The sequence below is a fragment of the Rhamphochromis sp. 'chilingali' genome, assembly GCF_963969265.1.
Source record: "Rhamphochromis sp. 'chilingali' genome assembly, chromosome: 8".
In the NCBI taxonomy this organism is placed as follows: Eukaryota; Metazoa; Chordata; class Actinopteri; order Cichliformes; family Cichlidae; genus Rhamphochromis; species Rhamphochromis sp. 'chilingali'.
This window is the reverse complement of record NC_137935.1, coordinates 19,839,843-19,859,823: the sequence shown is the minus strand read 5'-3', so window position 1 is coordinate 19,859,823 and position 19,981 is coordinate 19,839,843. Positions and strand designations below refer to the sequence as shown.

The window sequence follows — 19,981 nt, the reverse complement described above, 5'->3', positions numbered from 1 at the left end:
TTGCTTCATACCTGCTGGCAATCCTGCAATGACCTGGCCACCTGCCCCTGGCACGAATAGGCCTCGGCCTCCACCTCCTCCTGCATAACCTCCTGACAGAAACAGCAGATGATGACAAAAGTGATGACAACATTAATGATAGGCTGATCACGGTCGCACTGCTGTGTTTGTTTCTGTAACGATCTCGTGTCATGTCGTCATTTTGTCTTCATCGTTACCATTTGGAGATGGCTGTTAATTATCACGGTAATCATTGTTAAAGACCATATAAGAGAAAACTCATAATGCCTTCCAGCAAACAGGCTTATTAAAAGCGGTCAGCCCTCAAACACATTGTTTTACTGCCTCAGCAATATCCCTTGGATTTAATTAATCTTAGCTTGTGGTGGCGTGATAAGGAAGTCTCACCAGTTGTTTCCCCTTGATCCGGCCGAATCAAATCCGAGCGTTGACAGGGAAATTTGTCTCAAGGACTGCAGTCTGTTTCTTATGGAACTAATGTTACACTGTTGCATGCTTAATGTTGTAAACTTAACGTGCGCATAGCCCTCAAATAGCATTAGCATAAAATATAGCAAAAAAATGAAAAAGGTGCACAAGGTCAAACTTGTTCAGCAAATGGGAGCTGAAGCCCTGCCAGGGCACTACACAGGGTGTGTAAAGCTGCTGCTAAAATTGTGTGTGTGAGTATCTGCTGCTGATGTGTGAAATGATAATCATCAGACTGAATACCTGTGCCTGCAATGACACTACTTTCTCGATTTATAGAAACTTACATGGAAAATATCGCTGATTTAGGCTGAGCCGAATGAAAGACTCTCTTCAAAGAGCGGCCTAGATGATGCTGAAGCTTATTAAAAATGTATAAATATTAATCAGTAGCTGGAAGACAATGAGTTAAACCAAGTTGAATTCATCATAAAATCGCCTTGATCCATGCACAGCTCCATGAGGCTAAAAAACAATTCTTCCAATATACATATTTGAAGAAGACTTTTATGATATAATTTTGTTTAATTTGTCCACATCACAGACAGAGACATGAATGCTCCGGTTCATGATAAACCAGATGCAATTCTTGAGAAGTTATTTTTATTTTTTGGGGGGGAAAAGTCATAAATCAAAAAATCTCTTCTACTCACCTGCAGCTTTAGCTGGTTTATAGCCCGCAGGGAACCCTCCAGCAGCCCCTAGTAAAATAACAGTCATACAACTATTGATTTATGGTTTGCCTACATGTAGTAAGGTAAATCACAGTTTATCATCATGCCAGCTGACTTGTGTCATAAGTTCTCTCAGGACACCAGGAGTGTCTTGTGGCATCTTCTGAGGGTTACTACATACTTGCATATAAGTTTTTATATCATGATGAAGCACGGTCACATAAGTCCGCTTGTGAGGCTCAAAATCTGTGTTCCTTTTCCAGAAATGACAATGCTGCACATGCATACATTAAGGTATATGTTATAAATCACTGAATGCATGTGCTTATACATTGATTGTATGCAGTCAAGTTTTGCACAGGACTCCGTGCAGTCTGGTGAAAAATCGAGTATGCCCCATGATTCGATAGCTTATAGACCCAACTTTAGCAGCAATAACTTGAAGTAATCATTTTCAGTGTGACTTTATCAGCCCCTCACATCGTTGCAGAGGAATTTTGGCTCACTCTCCTGTACAAGGTTGCTTCAGTTCACTGAGGTTTGCAGGCATTTGTTTATGCGCGGCTCTATTAAGGTTCCACCACAGCATTTCAGTCAGGTTGAGGTCTGGATTTTGACTGGGTCATTGCAGCACCTTAATTTTTTTCTGCTTCAACCATTCTGTTGTAAATTTTTTGGGATCACTGTCCTGTTGCATGACCCAGTTTGAGCTAAGCTTTAACTGTTTGACAGATGGCCCCACATCTGACTCTAGAATACTTTGAGACAGAGGAGTTCAGGGTCGACTCTGTGACTTCAAGGTGCCCAAGTCCTGTGGCTACAAAATAAACCGAAATCATCCCCCCTGCACCACGGTGGTATGATGTGTTTGATATGCTGTGTTTGGTTTTCAGCAGACACAATGCTGTGCGTTAGGGCCAAGCATTTCTACTTTGGCTCGAAGGAAATTGTTCCTGAAATCTTGTGGTTTGTTCAAATGCAGCTTTGCAAGCCTAAGCCATGCTGTCATGTTTATTTTAGAGAAAAGACGCTTTCTTCAGGCAACCTTTGGAAATGGTCACACTTCCTCATGATTAATTATACGCATTTGATTAGCAGCACCTGGCTCCTCCTTACCTTATTAATTCTTCTGGAGGCAGTAAGAGTGTGCTTTGATAGGACTGCATGAAGTCATGTGAAAACTTTCTTTTTCATATGAGTGTATATTTTTGAGTACATACAACAAGAGAAAAGGATGATTACATGTCACAAACATGCACATTTTCACCCTTGAAAGACTTTTTGGGTTAAATATTTACTCAGTTTCAGACTTTCCAGTTTATGCTTTTGACAGAAACAGACCCCTTAGGTTTCAGTTATAAATAAGAACGTTAAATCTGTGTGAGCCACTTTCAGTCATTTGAATCATCAGTGCCAAGACTTAACTATCAACTCAGCTTTGAAGTTTGATGACAAAGCACTGCCAAGCAGAGTGTTATGTTTCTCGTATTCTTTTGCACATAATACTGCAAGTGTCTTTATTTTGAGTCAATTGCATGTTCACATTGCAGTGATTCTTATACTACTATTTCTTTTAGTTAAACTTCTGCTCCACGGTAGTTCAATGTACCTCTCATACCTTTTCTAAAGAGAAGCAGACTTTGTTTATAGTGGCTGCGTTCTGGATGTTTTTTTGTTTTTAAATTGTGCAGACACTGGGTGGATGCTCTTTTACCTGGAAAGAATCCAGTTCCTGTTCCACCGCCTCCTGGTCCTAACCCAGCACCAGGTGGTAGATACACACCTGGAGCACAGATCAGAAAAAGCAAGAAGTTATCTTCTATCACAAACACATGTGACACTAACTAGAAATATGGGCATGCAGCCATTTTTTTTTAAAAAGCACATTGCTTCTAATAGCATTTCTAAACAAATAGCTCATTTATTGGACAAACACTCTTAAACACTTCCATCATCCGTGACCCATTTTAAGTCCACCCTCAAAACTCATCTGTTTAAAATTGCCTATTCTTAAATTTCTGTATGTTTTAACTTTTATCTTCTATTTTTATCATTGTGTATATTTCCAGTTTTTATCTGTTGTACAGTGTCCTTGGGTGCTTTGAAAGGCGCTATTTAAATAAAATGTATTATTATTATTATTATTATTATTATTATAAAGCAAAAATGGAATCCGTCCTTGGTATACACATCCGCCCCAGGTTGCAGAAATTAAATGAAACGTGCACACAGCCGCTGCAGCCGAATCCACAGTGAAAGGGAAACTATAACTTTGATGAGGAGAAAATTCAAATCGTTTTCATACTGATGAGGTACTGCAGTTGGAAACTTTCTTTCTGAATCCTACTGCACCACTCTGGATACCCACAACCCCCACCTGCATCCCCTAGCCTTATTTTTCGGCTGATTTTTGGCTGCAACTGTGAGTAACTCCTGAGATGGTCGTTCTGGATCCCAGACATGGTGGCCTCATGTGTGCAAGGAACAACAAGAGAAATAAAAAGAAATGGAGACTTAAAAAAAATGACTGCAGTTGTTCTGGGAGGACTAACAGCTAAATCCAACGGGACCGGTGAGCTAAAGCCAAAATTACAAGTAATATTTTTTGAGGGGAAAACCTGGTTTATATCACAAAAACACAATGTAAATGAGAGAATGTGGCTGTAAGACCACTATGTTTAATGGCTCTTATATGTGTTGGAAGGCAATTTAATTTAAAACACATGTCAAAGGCGTTCATGTGTTTATTAGAGAATACACTTTGAAAACTGGGCTTTCGGTTCCGTCCACTGGGTGAGGCCATTAGAAGAGGAACATTACAAGGTATTGCTGTCCAAGCTGGATGAATCGAAGTTCATCACACATGGCACAAAAAAACAAAACCAAAACCAAAACCAAAAAACCCAGCCCATGCATTTTATCGAGTACGCCAGATTGAAGAAAGCGCTAACAACCTGTGACATATTTTTGATTTGTGCAACTATTATCAGTTTTGCAGCTGAGGCTAATAAAGCAGTGCTAATCAGTGGGGGGAACTAGTGAAGTGCACAGTCCTAGAGGATGATGCAGGAACCACCTGGACTGGAAGAAGAAGATATTTTTTAACACACAGCTGGATTATTAAATTACAAGCAAATTATGTATGAAAATCTTTAATTTAAATGTACTGATGCAGCTGTAAGTGGTTTGCAGTGAAGCTATGGACAATAGTGTCACACTCATTCGGATACTTTGCAACTGTGCTGATAGTTAAGGGATAAACACGATTTTTTATGATGAAGAGATAAAATGTTGTGTTGGGCAAAAAGTAATGCGTCAAGAAAGGTCTTATAACCCCTGTGGTTGTCTGCAGTGTAGGACAAATGATAGGGTCTCTCTTAACTTATCCTCGCTGGAAGGATCAGAGTGCTGGACTGATCACATTTCTTGAGGTTTGGCCTTACAGACTGAAACAAAAAAGTGCTTTGTAGTAATTTGAAATGCAGTGCACATGTTTGTCAGTCTCCATTAGTTTGCCCATGCCCGTGGCTCCATGGCATAGAGCTCAAGTGCAAGGCACTACACAGTGGACGCACAGTTATTGTTCTCAATCTTGCGCCTTCATTTAGCAATCAAAAGGAGGATTTCCTGTGCTGGCATTGTAAGTGAGGCAGGACGGACTGCGGGTCTGCTCCAGTTTTCCTCCTGCTTAGAATCCAGTCGTGCTACTGTACCACATCCACAGAGTGCACTGGGTTCACCAAGACCGTGCATCCAAATAAGGCACAAACTGACCTCTGCCAAGTGCCCTGACCTACGTCAATAAATTTGAAGATTTCTTCATGATTTTCTTAATCATCACCATCATCATGTGCTTATGTTCCTCATGAACTCAGCCAGGTCATGGGAATGTGTTGGAATGTGTGTGGAGGACAAGACTGACTCGGAGAGCAAGCAGGATTTAGACTGCACAGTCAAGTTTTCTGGGTGTTTGTGACGTGCATGGTGTTGAGAAAAGAAGACTGGTGGCCCCGCAAAAGCCCCTCTCCCCCTTTTTTTTTAAGAGTAAAAGCTAAAAGGTAATCATAACAAATATAATTTTATGTGTAGAAACCTTCTTGGTACAGGTTATCTCCACTGGAACAGAAGAAGTTGTGACAACTTCGGATAAATAAGAAGGGGAAAAGAAAATATTAATAAATTACTGGCTGCTGTGTAGGGAGAAATAAGCTTTCTTGGTATCAGTTAAATGTTAGTGACTGTTACAACCTAAATAGGGTGCACAGACTGTATTTTTTTCTGTAGGGTGCTCTGTGCATATTAAGAGGGTGATGATGTACATGCACTCACAGGAACCCTGGCAGCAATTTTGACTTGTCACCAGTTTCACTTTGGACTTGAATGTGGTCCAGCTGTGGGACTCTTAGTCAATGGTTTGTCAGTAAGCTAGTCATCAACAAAGTACAAAGTTCATTATCTGGGGACGAGATCCTGAGACTTCCTGTGGTATTTTGCATGCTAATCACAGAAGACGATGTTAAGATTAAAGCACAAAATTCTAGTTTTCTCTTCATAATGGAAGATGGAGCTTGCCTCAGTGTGGTTCACCACATTAAATAATTAAGCCTGCCAGCAGGAATAGCTATTGCTGCATCACTTTTGAGTGAAACATAAAGGAGCAACATTTAGAGCAATCACTCCACCCACCACAAAGGCAAAGACATAATAATTCGCCACTTTCACCTAACATGGTGTCTAAGGGCCTGCCAGATATGAATCACCCTTACGCCACATTTTGGAGGCAGGGGGACTGAAGACAAGCAATGAAACCTGTCAAGAGATGTCAAGAAAGTTTTTGATGTGGTGTAGCCAGTAAACTAGGCGACTCTGAGCTACACTTCAGTAGTTAACTTTGCAAAAAATAAAGACAGAGAAGGAAAAGAAGTCACTTTTGTACTGTCTGTAACCCTCAGGATAATTGCAAACATCCAAACCTCACATCCAAATCTACACAGACTGATCAGTCATAACATAAAACACAGCCTATTATCCTTATTTTCACCTCCATCATTTGATTCTTGGACTGTACGAGAGGATTTTTTTCATCATTTACACAATAATTCCTATCCTGAGGTTTTGGTGCACACAGCTTATCCACTGTCTGAAATAAGCTGGGTTTTTTTTTTAGCACTTTAAGCAAACATTCTTCTGATTGGCTGCCTCTGATTAACAAAAGCGCAAGCGGGACTACTGTGTGAGATAGACCTCAAGCATAGTTTAGTCTGTCTGTGTAGGTTCTTAGTCATTCAAGTCATAGTAGTCTATGGAGTTTAGAAAGAAAGTGACTGGATGTTAATTAATTTTCGTGATGATGTTTCACATCTTTATGGAAGCCCGTTTCCACCACAAAGAAAAAAAAGGATCCATAACTCAAAATTTTGAGAAATAGACTTAACTCGAAATTTCGACTTATTAACTCGAAAGTTTGTCTTACTAACTCAAAATTTTGGAAAAGTACCTTGAAATGTTGACTTACTTTTCTCAAAATTTTGATTTAATAATTCGAAATTTCGAGTTATTAAATCGAAATTCAGTAATCTACATGAATTACGTAATTTCTTTGTTACCCGGAAGCTGAAGCCCTCAGCTACAAATGCTACAGCTAAGGTACAAGTATTACAGCCAGTCATGAATGCACAAAGTGTGGCTTCACAAATGACGAAATCCTTGTGTTATTAGCTGAATCACATGGTGTTACTATCAGCAAACGTACTCTCGATCCGGCTTCGAGTGCGCATTCCACGTAGCTTACTGATGGGCAGAGCTTACTCGAAATTTCAAGTTAATTTTCTCAAAATTTCAAGTTGATAAGTTGAAATTTCGAGTTATGGATCGGGATGGGTATCGAAACCCGGTTCTTGTTGAGAACTGGTTCCCACTGTTTCAATTCCTTGGAATTGTTTGCCATTTTTGCAAACGATTCCCTTATCGATTCCAGTCGCCCCGAATAATGTCACCACGTTGCGGAGCGTCATTTACCTGGCAGGAAACATGGCGGCTCAAACGCTCAAAAGTTTGGTTATACTTTACGAGAACAGATGACAACAGGGCAACTTGCAATACTTGCAAAGTAGATATTTTCATTTAAGGGAGGAAACACTACGAATATGCAAAAGCATTTGCTCACAAAACACACGATAACCTTAAATAAATGTCGTGTTTTTAATTCTGCTCCGGACTCGTGAATCTCAACCCAGCAGCAGCGGTAATGTTTGCACGTCCTCTCCCGTTAATGCGGCAGGTAAATAATCAACTAACAGTGCATATTATGTTAGCGCGATCTGCCTTATTACAAAACCTGCCATTACTGTGCATTTAGATAACCATGATGAGAGAGACGGACAGAGTCTGGCTCAGATGCTGGCAGTTCTCGCTGCAGTCTACCGGTAGCGTCTCCTTGCAGGCCAGGATAGACGAATGTCACAGAGCAGTGATTAAGTTTGTGGTAAAAGCCTTGCACCCATTTGCCACAGCAGATGCCCCCGATTTTCGGTAAGTGAATGTGTTTAATTGTAGGCAGGGACATTTCTGGATATTCTTGTGTAATTGCTACAGAATAATTTATGTTATACTTTGTTATTGCTACAGAAGAATATTTATTTTATTATTTTACATTTACAATTTTTTTCCTGGGGACCCTGTGACACCCCATTGAAGAGCCGTAGGCTGTGGATCTCTTAAGATCTCACTACTGGGTTTGTAAGGCCATGTTACTCCTAAATTTCTATCTTGTTCAAAGAGAAGATATAAAACAAAGTTCTAAGCTAATCGACCTTAGTGTTCTCCTTTTTTAAAAAGAATCAATAAAGAATCGAATCGTTAAACAGAATCAAAAATGGAATCGGAATCGTGAAAATCTTATCAATACCCATCCCTAGTTATGGATACTTTTTTTTTTTAGTGGCGGAAATGGGCTTCCATACCTCTCAGCTAAGAGGCTTCTTCAGTTCTAAAACCAAATGGTGGATAGTCCCAGGTATTTATACCCTAGTGGGGATTGTCACTTTCCTAATGGGGAAAAGAGGATTTTTCACCAAACCCACATACACTCCTGTGCAATCCTCCAAGAGCTTCTCTGTGCATCGCTGGAGGAGTATGCTTCTGCTGATTGCTGTTCGGCTAACACTGGGGCCAGAACAGGGAAAAGAGCGACAAGAGAACTGGGAAAAAGCTTCAAAGATCTAAAAATTCACCACAGAAAAAAAACAATGGCTGCAGTGACCTCCAGTTTGCATGTCAACGTATCCCTGTGGAAGATACTGAACCTCATGTTGCTCGCCGATGCATCCACCAGAGCTTAGAAAAACAAGTAGATGTAAAAAAAAAAAAGTGCTTGTATGAATGAGTGGAGTTCTCTGCAGCTCTGCCAGTCTAACAAAATGCTCACTAGGTTAATTGCTGATTTTACATTGGCCGTACTGTAGGTGTTGATGTCAGAGTGAGCGTGTGTCTTTGTGTTAGGCCTGTGTCAAATAAAGGACCTGATCTGAGGTTACCTAGCCTCTGGACCTATGACAGCATGAATAGGCTACAGCTAACTCATCACTCCTAGCTAAGGGGAAAACAGCTAATAAAAAAAGTTTTTGGATAAGAACTATGTCAATCTCAATTTCAGGAGTTAAATTATGGAACAGTCTAACAGAAGAAATAAAAGACAGTCAAAACATAAAACAGTTTAAAGTAAAATATAAAAACCTAATTTTAAATAAGTATAAGAATGAAGAAAACGGGGTTAACCCAGGATGGTAATGTTGCTGGTAATGGTGTTGCGGTTCTTTTTTGGTTGTTTTTTTGTTTTGTTTTGGTTTGTTGTTTTTCCATAACTTGTGTATCTGCAAATATACACATTCTGTATTTTTCATATGAAAGAAACTATACTGTGGTGGGGCTTGCTAATTTCTTGTTTTTGATTTATGTATGTTATGTTTTGTTTTACTTCATATGTTTATATGTTTCATATGTTGTTTGTTTAATTTAAGACAAAAAAAAAAATTAAATGAATGAGAGGTAAAACTTGAGGGGGTAGGGACAAATAAGTAAATACTTCAGCCTACTCCTTTTCAAACAAATAATGGAATGATATTTTGTAATGATTGTGAAGGCACATGTTTGAAATGTTTGAAATAAAAATGAACTGAACTGAACTGAACTGATAATCAAATTGTGGAGTGGTCCCTCTTGCTGCCAAAACAACTCCCAGTCAGCATCATAGACAGGGGAGACAGGGGATCCATAGGGCTATCCTGCGCTCCCTGACACTGGGATATAGATTGTGGTGTGGGGCCTTTCTGGGTCCAGCTTTTTCTGATGTTTCTCACAGATGCTCAATTGGAAAGGGATTTGGAAGTTTGGAGGCCAGGTCAATGCAAGGACCTAAGATTCCCCAGCAGATCATTGTACTGCAGCAAAATGCTCAACATTATTCACTTCAGCTACAGGGACCCCTGTGAGTAGCTTAACACACAGTTCTAGACTGTGTTGGTGCATTTATGTATCCCATTACAACATGTAGTGTTCCTCACCCTGTCATGTATTCTGTTATTTTAGTGATTGGCAACATTTCCTAGACTCCCTAAGAGAGGGACACGTTTCTTACAAAGGTGTCAGAAGTGTCATTAGTCAGATTTTTATTACTTTTTAAAATAGCCACTGTTTTATAAGACAGTTTCTTATCGGTAGCTCAAGGCGCACCACTTATTTTAAATGTTTGCTTCCAGTCTTATATAAATCACAGCCAAGTTGCAGCTGTGTGGAAAAGCTCAACCTCACATTATTTATATTTTTACATTATGCAAGGAAAATAATACTTTCTAAATTTGTGTATCAGCAATGAGGGTTGCTTCAAGCGTGAAAATCTTGTCAACACTTGACATTCAAACTCTGACGAGAGTTGATTATTTCGTTTCCAGGGAATTTGCATTTGCATTTACGGAGAACAAAGAGGACAATCTGTGAAAAGCCTGAAGGCTTAGATAGAAATCATTTTCACACGCGTCCACATATGTGGACGTAGTGTTTTGGGTTTGCCTAATTCCCTTGTTTTGAGTTTCATTAAAATGACGTAGTTCACTAGACACAAGCTAACAAGTGGAAAGGCCCACATCCAGATATGTTTAGCTTTGCCTAATGTCATGTTTTGAGTGTCAGCCTGGAAATTAAAAAGTGACATGTTTATCAGCTGTTCAGCTGGCAAGATAATTTATTTGATGTATTGCCTGAGCATCAAAACTGGCAGCAAAGCCTTCCATTGTAATTCATGAATTTATCACATATTATAGCCTAAGTGGAAAATGTACACTGGCTTACACACTTGATTTTTATGAGGATATGGGTTACTGGGCCCAAAAATAATGACTGGCTCGTAGTGAAGGTAGGAAATTGTAAGTCAGATCTTGTTTTGTTACTAAATCAAACCAAAGCCAATGACAGTTTTTTCCATAGTACCACCCAAGTTAATGGCAGTTTTTACAATTGCTCTTTGAAAGATCTTAGTCTTACTTCATTTACAACAAGCTGGGTGAGTAATGTGACATTTCCCTGACCCTGTGCTGTGGCTGTTTAATAATTGGTCTTTGGAGTTGATTGAGCAATTTGCCTGACTTGTGCATGAAAAACACGCTTACGTGTGTGAGTACACACACACACACACACACACACACACACACACACACACACACACACACACACACACACACACACACACACACACACACACACACACGTGACCTCGTAAACAGTTAATGAAGGCATTCCCTTTGTAAAAGGCTTACAGAGCCATTACCATTGTGTTCACAGTGCATAGTTTGTGAAGTATTGGCAGATCTGGACAGTGTTTACTTTACACGATTCTGCGCCTGTATTTCTATCGCTTTAGATAAAATTTCAAAATGTTTTGGCAAACTGGCAGCTGTTTGCTGTATTCACATCATGTATCCAAAACCGCTGTCCCAGAAGAGGAGGTTTGGTTCTCTCTTTATGGAAAGCTCTCGTAGCGCAACCCAAGGAGCACTGCAGTGAAGCAAACACTGCGGTTCCTGGCACTCTTACATCTCCTGTTATCAGACACATGACAGCTGGCCAATCAGTCAGTCATTCCACTATTTTTGCACTATTTTCCAAAGCATGTTGGAAAAATGTGAGAAGCAGTTCAGAAAATGAAAATTTTCAAAGTTAAAATCTATGTTAGTCTCACCCCCAAATGATTTCAACTTCCCTTTCTACGGTTTCCCATCTTGTTTCAGTGATTGAAGCGAAACATAAGCATGTGGTGAGCAGAATTTTAACAACTCACAAGACCAGATTTCAGTCCTGTCAGGGTTCACCTTCTGGTGGCTCTAGTGTAGCTTTCTACTGGAAGCTGACAGGGTATCATTACAAGATTAGGAAAGTCATGCCTTTGAAACCAAACATGGGTTTGGAGCAGCTGCTGTGGGCTCTCCTGTGTAAGGATTGCAAGCGTGAGCATTACGGAGGAAACTGGGCCGTGGTTGGAGATAACCATCAACCATGTGAAATCACTACAAGCTAATGGAACAAGTTGTTCATGTTGTGACTCCCCTCCAAAATCTGATTTATGTGATTGTTGGTTCCACTGGTTGATACAGAGTTACAAATGAAATGTTAAAAGGACCATAAATGACTAAAATCATTATCCACTGTTTGCAATGTTCCAAAATGTGTCCCCTGCATTTCTTTTGACTTGGTAAAAACCAAGTTAACTGATGGGACACCTGAACATAACACCACTGTGAAGTGTACCAACTAACTGGGCAGCTGTAGCTACAACTGTAGCTGCCTCCACCAGTGTGTGAATGTGAGAGTGAATGAATAGTGGCATTGTAAAGCGCTTTGGGTGCCTTGAAAAGCGCTATAGGAATCCAATCCATTATTATTATTATTATAAAATGTAGTTTAAGATATGAAAAAGTTTTGTTTCTCAAAATGTGTTGTGCTTTGCAAAGAAATCCCCTATAAAGTAATGAAAAGGAGGGTTTTCACAGGACCCACCGCAGCATTTCAGTCATGTTTAGGCATAGACTTTGGCTCATTGCAACACTTTTGTTTCCATTCTTTTGTGCTTGGGATCACTGTCCTGTTGCATGGTCAATTGGAGATTAGGTATCGGAATTTCAGGAGCGGGACCACGCCTCCAAACATGCTCCTTCCAGTTCTCATCTATATAGGTTCTCCCAGTTCTACAAGCTGTTCATTCTCGTTTACGTGCCCCACCCTCCCTTACCTTTTCAATTCTTTAACTTCTTCACTTCTATTTAGTACATGGGGATCTGCCAGGCCCAGGAGCAGCAGCCAGTCCCCTTCGAGACTTTCCCCAAATTGCAGCTCAATTCATGTCCAAGCATTCACCTTTACATACTAAAATGCTGTCAAACTTAAAATCAGGACGTGGGTCCAGCTAGTGAAATAATGGGTTTTAGCTGTCGGACAGACGGCCTGACATTTGACTCTAGAATATTTTGTTGTACAGAGGAGTTCATGGTCGACTCAGTGACTGCAAGGTGCCCAGGCTCAGTAGTTGCAACACAAGCTAAAATCATCATCTTTCCACCAGGACTGTGATTTTTGTGCTGATAGCTGTGTTTGGGTTTTACCAAACGTGGCGCCATGCATTATGGTTTGCAGACCTGTAAACCTAAGCTGTTCAGGTCTGAAACTTTAACATTGAATGTACTAACTGAGGCATGTACAGTCTGAGATGTTGCTCTTGGGTTTGTTGCAGTCTCTCTGAGGATTGCACAGGCTGTCCTTGGTGTTAACTTGCTGGAACTGATCACAATGCTGGAAGATGGCATTGTGTTAACACACACACCTGAATGCTTCAGACCAGCAAACTGAAAAAACTTCTGCTTTTATAGACATGCTGACATTTACCCCCCCCCCCCCCCAAAAAAAAAAAAAAAAAATCAATCACAACACAGGATACATTGTTTCACCGCAGAGGACTTTGATGATTTTGATTAACCTCATGTGATGCATTTGATTCAAATTATAGTTTATTTCCATTTTTTCCTCATCAGCTCATCCTCTTTTGTGTCTTTTTAAATAAAAAATAGTGCTGTTGTGGTGTTTGTTGTAAACCTAAAAGAAGGTTGTTGTAAACCTAAAAGAAGAAGTTGGACATCAGCTGTGGCGGCCGAAGATGAAAAAATTCCTGACTGGAGCCACTTCAGATTGCTGGCCCGGTAAGATTGCACCTACCAGCTCGCAGCCTGGTGAGGGCTGCTTGCATAATGGCTGGAATGAATCATCGGAGATAATGTGCCTCTTTGTTGAACACTTGGCACTCCTCGATTGCAGACCAAACATCTGACTGGAAGATGCTCAGACTGACATTTACACACAAAGAGTAAGAGCTAAACAAATTATTGATATGTTTTTGTAGCAGTGGTGAGAAGTGACTACTATCCAAAATCTGTAGGCATTTAAATTGTAACACATTGGGTTTGCAAAGCAGTGAGTCAGAGAAAGAATTGGTTTCCATTAAACTGTGTGCTGGGTTTATAAAGTCAAGACTGGTAGTGAAAAAAAAGAAGTGCAAGAACTAAGAGGTTGTTCCCTGGATATTAGCAGTGCATTATTCTTCAAATTACATAATGCGTATTAAAACAACTCATCCATCCCTAACCTCTGCTCCGATTTGTGTAACCTTCTTAACAGTAGTTATGATAAAAGAAAAAAAAGAAAGAGCGATAGGAAAGCCAACATGTTAGTAATCGCTCCTTGCTTTGTGCTTTGATGCAGAGAGTGACTTTGCAAAACCTCTTTGATGTAAAACATGGATGGAATTGTACAATTCCCTAACACTTTCTCAAGAGTGGGACATGTATACATGGAATAAAAGTTCTTTCACAATAACAAACCAATCAGTGCTTGTAACTAAACAGCTTCTATCCAAATGTGTACTGAATGAAGTCACCTTGCTGGAAATTACACCAAACCGCTCAACGTCAACAAATTAAAATGCTTGTGTGGCTCCAGCTAGAGAGAAGCAGAAGAAGAACCTTGTTGGAAAAATCTCCCCCCCGCCACCAAAAAATCTGCATCTTGTTCAGACGGTACTTCAAATAGACTGCTTCAGTAATTGCAGAGTAGAGCTGTTGAGCGCTGGGAGCACCTATATGTCACATTAATCCAGTATACTGTGGTTGGCAACCCGCCCCACCAGAGGAGGGATTAAAGCCAAAGAAGTGTTCACAGCACATGCTACCAATAAAGTAGTGCATCGAGTTTAGGTACCCACCAGTAACTCTCAGGTACTGCTGCATGTCAACACTGGTGTTTTGGCTTTTGCATGGCAGTCCACTCTGCAATGCATTTAAGTTCACCTAGAGCCAGGCGACTGGCACCGATTAATGTATTATATTCCTCGAGGCTGATCACGACTAATGCCAAATGAGTGGAACTGGCTTCCAGCAGCACTAAAGAAAAAAAAAAAATCCCAAACTCCTGAATTCTTTGGACACTTTGAAGGAAGAAAACTACTTCCCCCCCCCCCCTTTTTATCAGAGCTCAGAGCCAAGTCCTGCCAATCAGAGTTGTGCCATTAACTCTGTCCTTGTTTGTCCTTGAAGCCAAGCTCAAAACGTGGCACAGGCCAGTTAAATTGTTTTATGGTCTGTGTGAATGCAACATATGGACTGAGGTACTTGAGATACTTAAAACCATAGCTAGTGTTCTATAGGACGCATTGTTTAAAAAGCTTCAAGTTGGTCCGCCTCTTTCATCACATGAGGGAGATCCAAACAAACAAACTATAGTAACTGTATGTTTCCTCCAGTACCATTTCTCATTTACATTTGTTGACTGAAGTTATTCAGAGAGGGTTGTCAGTCCACCATAATTCAAAGCGTGAATTTGTCAGGCACAAGAGGCATTTTCTGGGCAGAACCGTTAAATGGGTGGATTGGGTGTTAATGAGGTTCGTGTTACTCACAGATAATTTACCCTTGGACTGTGCCCAGAAGGTTTTTTCAGGTTAGAGTGCACAGACACAGATGGAACTAGTTTGAGCACCACAGAAATGTTTGAAATGGATAGATTCAACACTCATCTTGAGATCAAAGTTGCGCTGCTAAGCCAATATTGATATTTGCTGGCTCCTTTACCTGCTATATATTTTTCATGAAAGTATCTCAAAATCTCCATAGAAATGCGCCTGGCACCGAAAAGACATGATGGATGTGCCATGAGGCAGAACGGATAAAGAAATTCTACAATCAGATGAAGACAGCTAGAAAAAGTGAGACTTTACATGGACAAAATATTTATTTTAGGACTCTAGCAGCATAGCCATAATGCACCTAAAAGTACACTTGGACACTGGGAGATAAGGAATATAAACAGCTGTAACTTTTAAGCAAATAAATACAACAACAAATGGACTACAGCATACCCAGTCCCAGATGCTTGACATGTTTTCCAGTTGGGGACTGAATAACTCAGAATCTCAGCCAAATCCCAGACTAAGAAGCAATCAAAGCAATGCAGGCAGAGGAGAGAAAGCAAACTCACTAGCTGAATGATAGTGGGAGGCAAACTCTCTCCCTTTCAGTCTGAAACTGATAAGTCTCAACGACAAACTGCACTTGAAACTAGCTCCTCGGTTCTGTACACACATGCTACAAGAGCTGCAGAAAGCTTTTAGAGTCACTCTCACATTCACTCTGTCCAACGCAGGAGTTCATCAGGAGTGAATCAGAAGTATGTGTTTTTTCCTGAGTAGAAAGAAGAGCCAGCTGGAGCCTCCTCTTACATTTTTTGGATTGGATCTGCAGCCATATAAACATAAGCACGCATATGGATAGGTGTGCACACAGGAGCCAGTTCAAGTGTTTGAAATGCACTAAAACACATGCATGTGAAGCGAGTTCGGAGACTTGAGGGGCGTCTTGTTATGGTTTACTTTTAGATTGCACAATAATAATAATGATGCAATAGGGGAGTGCAATCATTAAGATAAATATGTGGCATTTAAAACTTAATATTTAAATGCATGGGACAGAAGTGTGAAGTCATAGACAGCATGTACGTGCACACTTTTTGCGAACATGAAACATAAAATAAGAACTCTTTTCTATATAGATTGTATTGTGGGAATTAATAAAAATCAAATGAGCAGCAGTCATCAATAAATTAGCAAACCAAGCATACTAAGCAATATAATGCAGAGCTCTTTTTAAATTAACATTTTTATTTTGCAAAAGTTTAACATCCGATGCAAACAATATCAATTTTAGTTATTATATAAAGCCTTTATATGTACTTCTTGCTGCCTTGTGGCTAATAAGCATCAGCAGACATTTTGATGACTGAGGATTTTAAGTTTAGGAACAAAACTTTTTTGCACCTGTTCTAAACCTTTGATTGATGCAGCAATAATTATGACTCCATTCACCTGCGGTTATGCACTTACCTCCTTGAAGAGAGGGTTGAATCAGTGCTAAGAGGAAGAGTCCACAGAAGAGCAACAGAATGTTTCTGTTAGCCATCTCGCTCCAAAATGCACCACCCCTCTCCCGATCAGCTGGTTTTATTCTCTTCTGGCTAATTACCACTAGCCCCGAAGTCTCAAAGAGTGATGAAAAAAAAAAGAAGCAGGGGGAGGGTGAAAAAAGGGAAAAGCTCAACGTAATTATGAGAGGGCAAACACTCTGGTTCAGTGGATCACTTTGCTTTATTTCCTCGTCTATGTCTGGTGTTGCTGTTTTTATTCTGGTCACTCCTGCCAGCAGCACAGACGCTCCTGCCAGCAAGGAGAGGGAGAGAGAGAGAGCGAGAGACATACAGGCAGATACAGAGAGGGAGAGGGAGAAAGAGAGACCCCGATCCAGAAGGAATTGAATTGACTGCCAAGCATTTGCACGGATACAGAGCATACTTATTTGTTACAGACTGAGGAAGAGCAAACAACAAACCCAGATAATTACCTGCGCTCTGTGGCTTTAATTTTCAGCTTGTTGCTTTTCAACACTTGCAGTGCCACGATCTTGCAACTCTTTTAACCAAGCAATCACAAAAACCTGAGGATAGAGGGTGAAAAGAAACACAGCAAGAGTCAGCATCTTTCCACCAAATATAAGAGCCACATATTAAAAACGTCCCTGGTTCAAAAAACAGCTGGGGAAACTGAAACATGCTGTGCCCGGCAACCCGCGATGCAAAAGGCAGGAATCGTCACTCAAAGATGACACCGTGTGAAGAAGTCAAGGATGATGTTTCTTAGGAGCTAATCGATGTCTCAGAAAGTTCATGAGGACCTCAGTCAATGTCAGGCTTCCGGGTTGATGTAATTGTGCTCCTTAAATAGTGAAGTTTTTATTTGTGCCCCTGATAACTTTGGTCGGTTTACATTTGATCAGCTGTTCAACCTAAATAAGTTGGTTGTCTTCTACGATCCTATTTTTAAACATTTTATTGCCTGAGCAAACCATCCCTGGATCAAATTCAGTTCAGTTTGGTTTGATCTATATAGACATACAATGACTGTCTCGCCACTCTCGCCATTTCATTTGAGCAAGCAAATGGCGAGAGTGGGAAGGAAAAACTCCCTTTTAACTGGAAGAAACTCTCAGGAAAGGGGATCCACCTGTTGGTTAGAGAGGATGGGGGGAAGACAGGAGAAAAGACACACTTTGGAAGAGAGCCCGAGATAAATAATAACTAATGATTAACTGCAAAGTGGTGTGTAAACGCATAGAAAAAGAAAAAGGAGAAGAAGAAATGTTCAGTGCATCATGAGAAGCCACCAGCAGCCTAGGCCTATTGCAGTGTAACTAAGGGAGGATATAGGGTCACCCAATCCAACACTAACTTGATCTTTTGTGAAAAAGGAAAAGGATCACCCTACACTCTACAAAAGGTCCAGAAGGCTGCTACAAGGCTTCTTATTAGCTCATGTGACAAAGTTTAAGGCTTAGTTCAAGATTTTGGTGATCACTTCCTGAACTCAGCATGGTGGCACCATGGTTAGCACTGTTCTCTCACAGCAAAAAGGTTCTGGGTTTGAATCCACCATGTGACCAGCGCTTTTCTGTGAGGAGTTTGCATGTTTTCCCCATGTTTGTGTGGGTTCTCCCTGTGTACTAACCTTTCTCACATAGTTCAAAAACATGCAGTTAGTGTTGTTAGGTTAACTGGTGATTCTAAATTGCTCATAGGTGTGAGTGGTTATTTGATTCTCTGTTTTAGCCCCATGACCAACTGATGGCCTCTCCAGGGTGCACCCTGCCTCTCGCCCTATGGCAGTGGGGACAGGCTCCAGTCTCCCTGTGACCCTGAATTGGATAAGTAGAAGAAAATGGATTGATAGATGGACTCTCTGTACTCTTCACAGTCAATGTTCTGTGTCAGTGAGCTTTATAATCCTTATGTAACTTGCCAGACTTTGAGGTCTACTGACCAAAGTGTCCTCAGTCCAGGCTGAGAAATGGTGCTTTTGAGGTTGTGGCTCCAAGGTGTTGTAGAACTAACATTGGTTGATTTACACTGTTAATACATTTAAGAAGAAGTTTAAAACCACCTGTGAAAGCCTATCTCAGCTGTCTTAGGGCGAGAGGCAGGGTACACCCTGGACAGGTCGCCAGTCTGTCGTAGGGTTAACACATAGAGACAGACAACCATTTCCACTCACATTCACACCTACGGGCAATTTAGAGTTACCAATTAACCTAACCCCACTAACTGCATGTCTTTGGACAGTGACAGGAAGCCGAAGTACCTGGAGAGAACCCAGGCAAACACGGAGAGAACATGCAAGCTCCACACAGAAAGACCCCGGGCAGATGGTGGACTTGAACTCAGGACCTTCTTGCTGTGAGGCAACTGTTCTATCTCATTTATTTCATAGGATCCTGTTTTCACTTTTGTAATAGAAGGATCTCACTGACTTGACCCTTGGAGCATCCATCTTCACACTTCACCACTTCTTCAAACCAAATCCTTCTCAGTCAGTCCTGCCTAAGCATATTTAGCAACACCTGCACGGCTGAGCTCAACAAATCTTGCTTACAAATCATTACTTTTACGTGGGTGATGTATTTGTCTTTGAATGCGCAGGTGACAAAAACTACTTTGAGGGAAAAATATAGCAGATAAACAGCTCGCTGTATTTTCTACTCATGGTTTAAAAAAATACAACGCCAACAAATCAGTTTAAAAAAACTTTGTTACCTCCCCACTCATTAACTGTGTCACACTGTGAGTGTTTCATAGACACAACATTACCACTGTTAGATCACTAACGTGATACATCCTCTCCAGACACCTGTGCGCAGATTGATCTTGGCTCCGCACGCCGAGCCATTACTTACAAAACACCTCACTGCTGACAAAGCTGTCATTGTGCATCTCTTTTTTTCTGCTCTGGGACATATATTTTGGATTTTAAGTGGAAGAGGTTAAGCAGAGGTACTTTTTTACTGGCGAGAGCTGCGGCCAAAGCCATTACTATCTCAGACACAAACCTGACAGACTGGGTTGTTGCATGCATGCTAATGTGTCTTGCCTTCCAAGATACACAGTATCCTTCATAGTAGTGACAGCCGCCCGTTAATGTTCATATTCCCTCGTGTTGATTTTCTTGACGTTAGGTAAGGCATGCAAACAATATCAGCTGTTACAGGTTCGATCAGAATGAAGGCAAGGTATATATTTTGGTTTGAATTATGATGTTGAGTCATGCTGTTATGGATCAGCTTCAATTTCTCAGCTAATTAGAAATAATTTCCATTTATGCCCATCTTCCTGAAGGAGTGCTCCCCACA

At 40.6% G+C, this 19,981-nt stretch overlaps 1 protein-coding gene across 1 annotated transcript in view; it reads right to left on the bottom strand.

The window, feature by feature from the left end:
- Positions 1 to 17,215, bottom strand: part of elna (elastin a) — a 57,462-nt gene extending 40,247 nt beyond the window's left edge. Inside the window, exons 1-5 of the mRNA XM_080889994.1 lie at positions 17,147 to 17,215; positions 16,633 to 16,962; positions 2,878 to 2,946; positions 1,143 to 1,190; positions 12 to 92 (exon numbers count right to left, since the gene is read on the bottom strand). Coding sequence (XP_080746120.1) covers positions 12 to 92; positions 1,143 to 1,190; positions 2,878 to 2,946; positions 16,633 to 16,708 — 274 coding nt within the window. The 5' untranslated portion in view covers positions 16,709 to 16,962; positions 17,147 to 17,215. The remainder of the gene's footprint in view (positions 1 to 11; positions 93 to 1,142; positions 1,191 to 2,877; positions 2,947 to 16,632; positions 16,963 to 17,146) is intronic.
- Between the last annotated feature and the right edge of the window lie 2,766 nt (positions 17,216 to 19,981).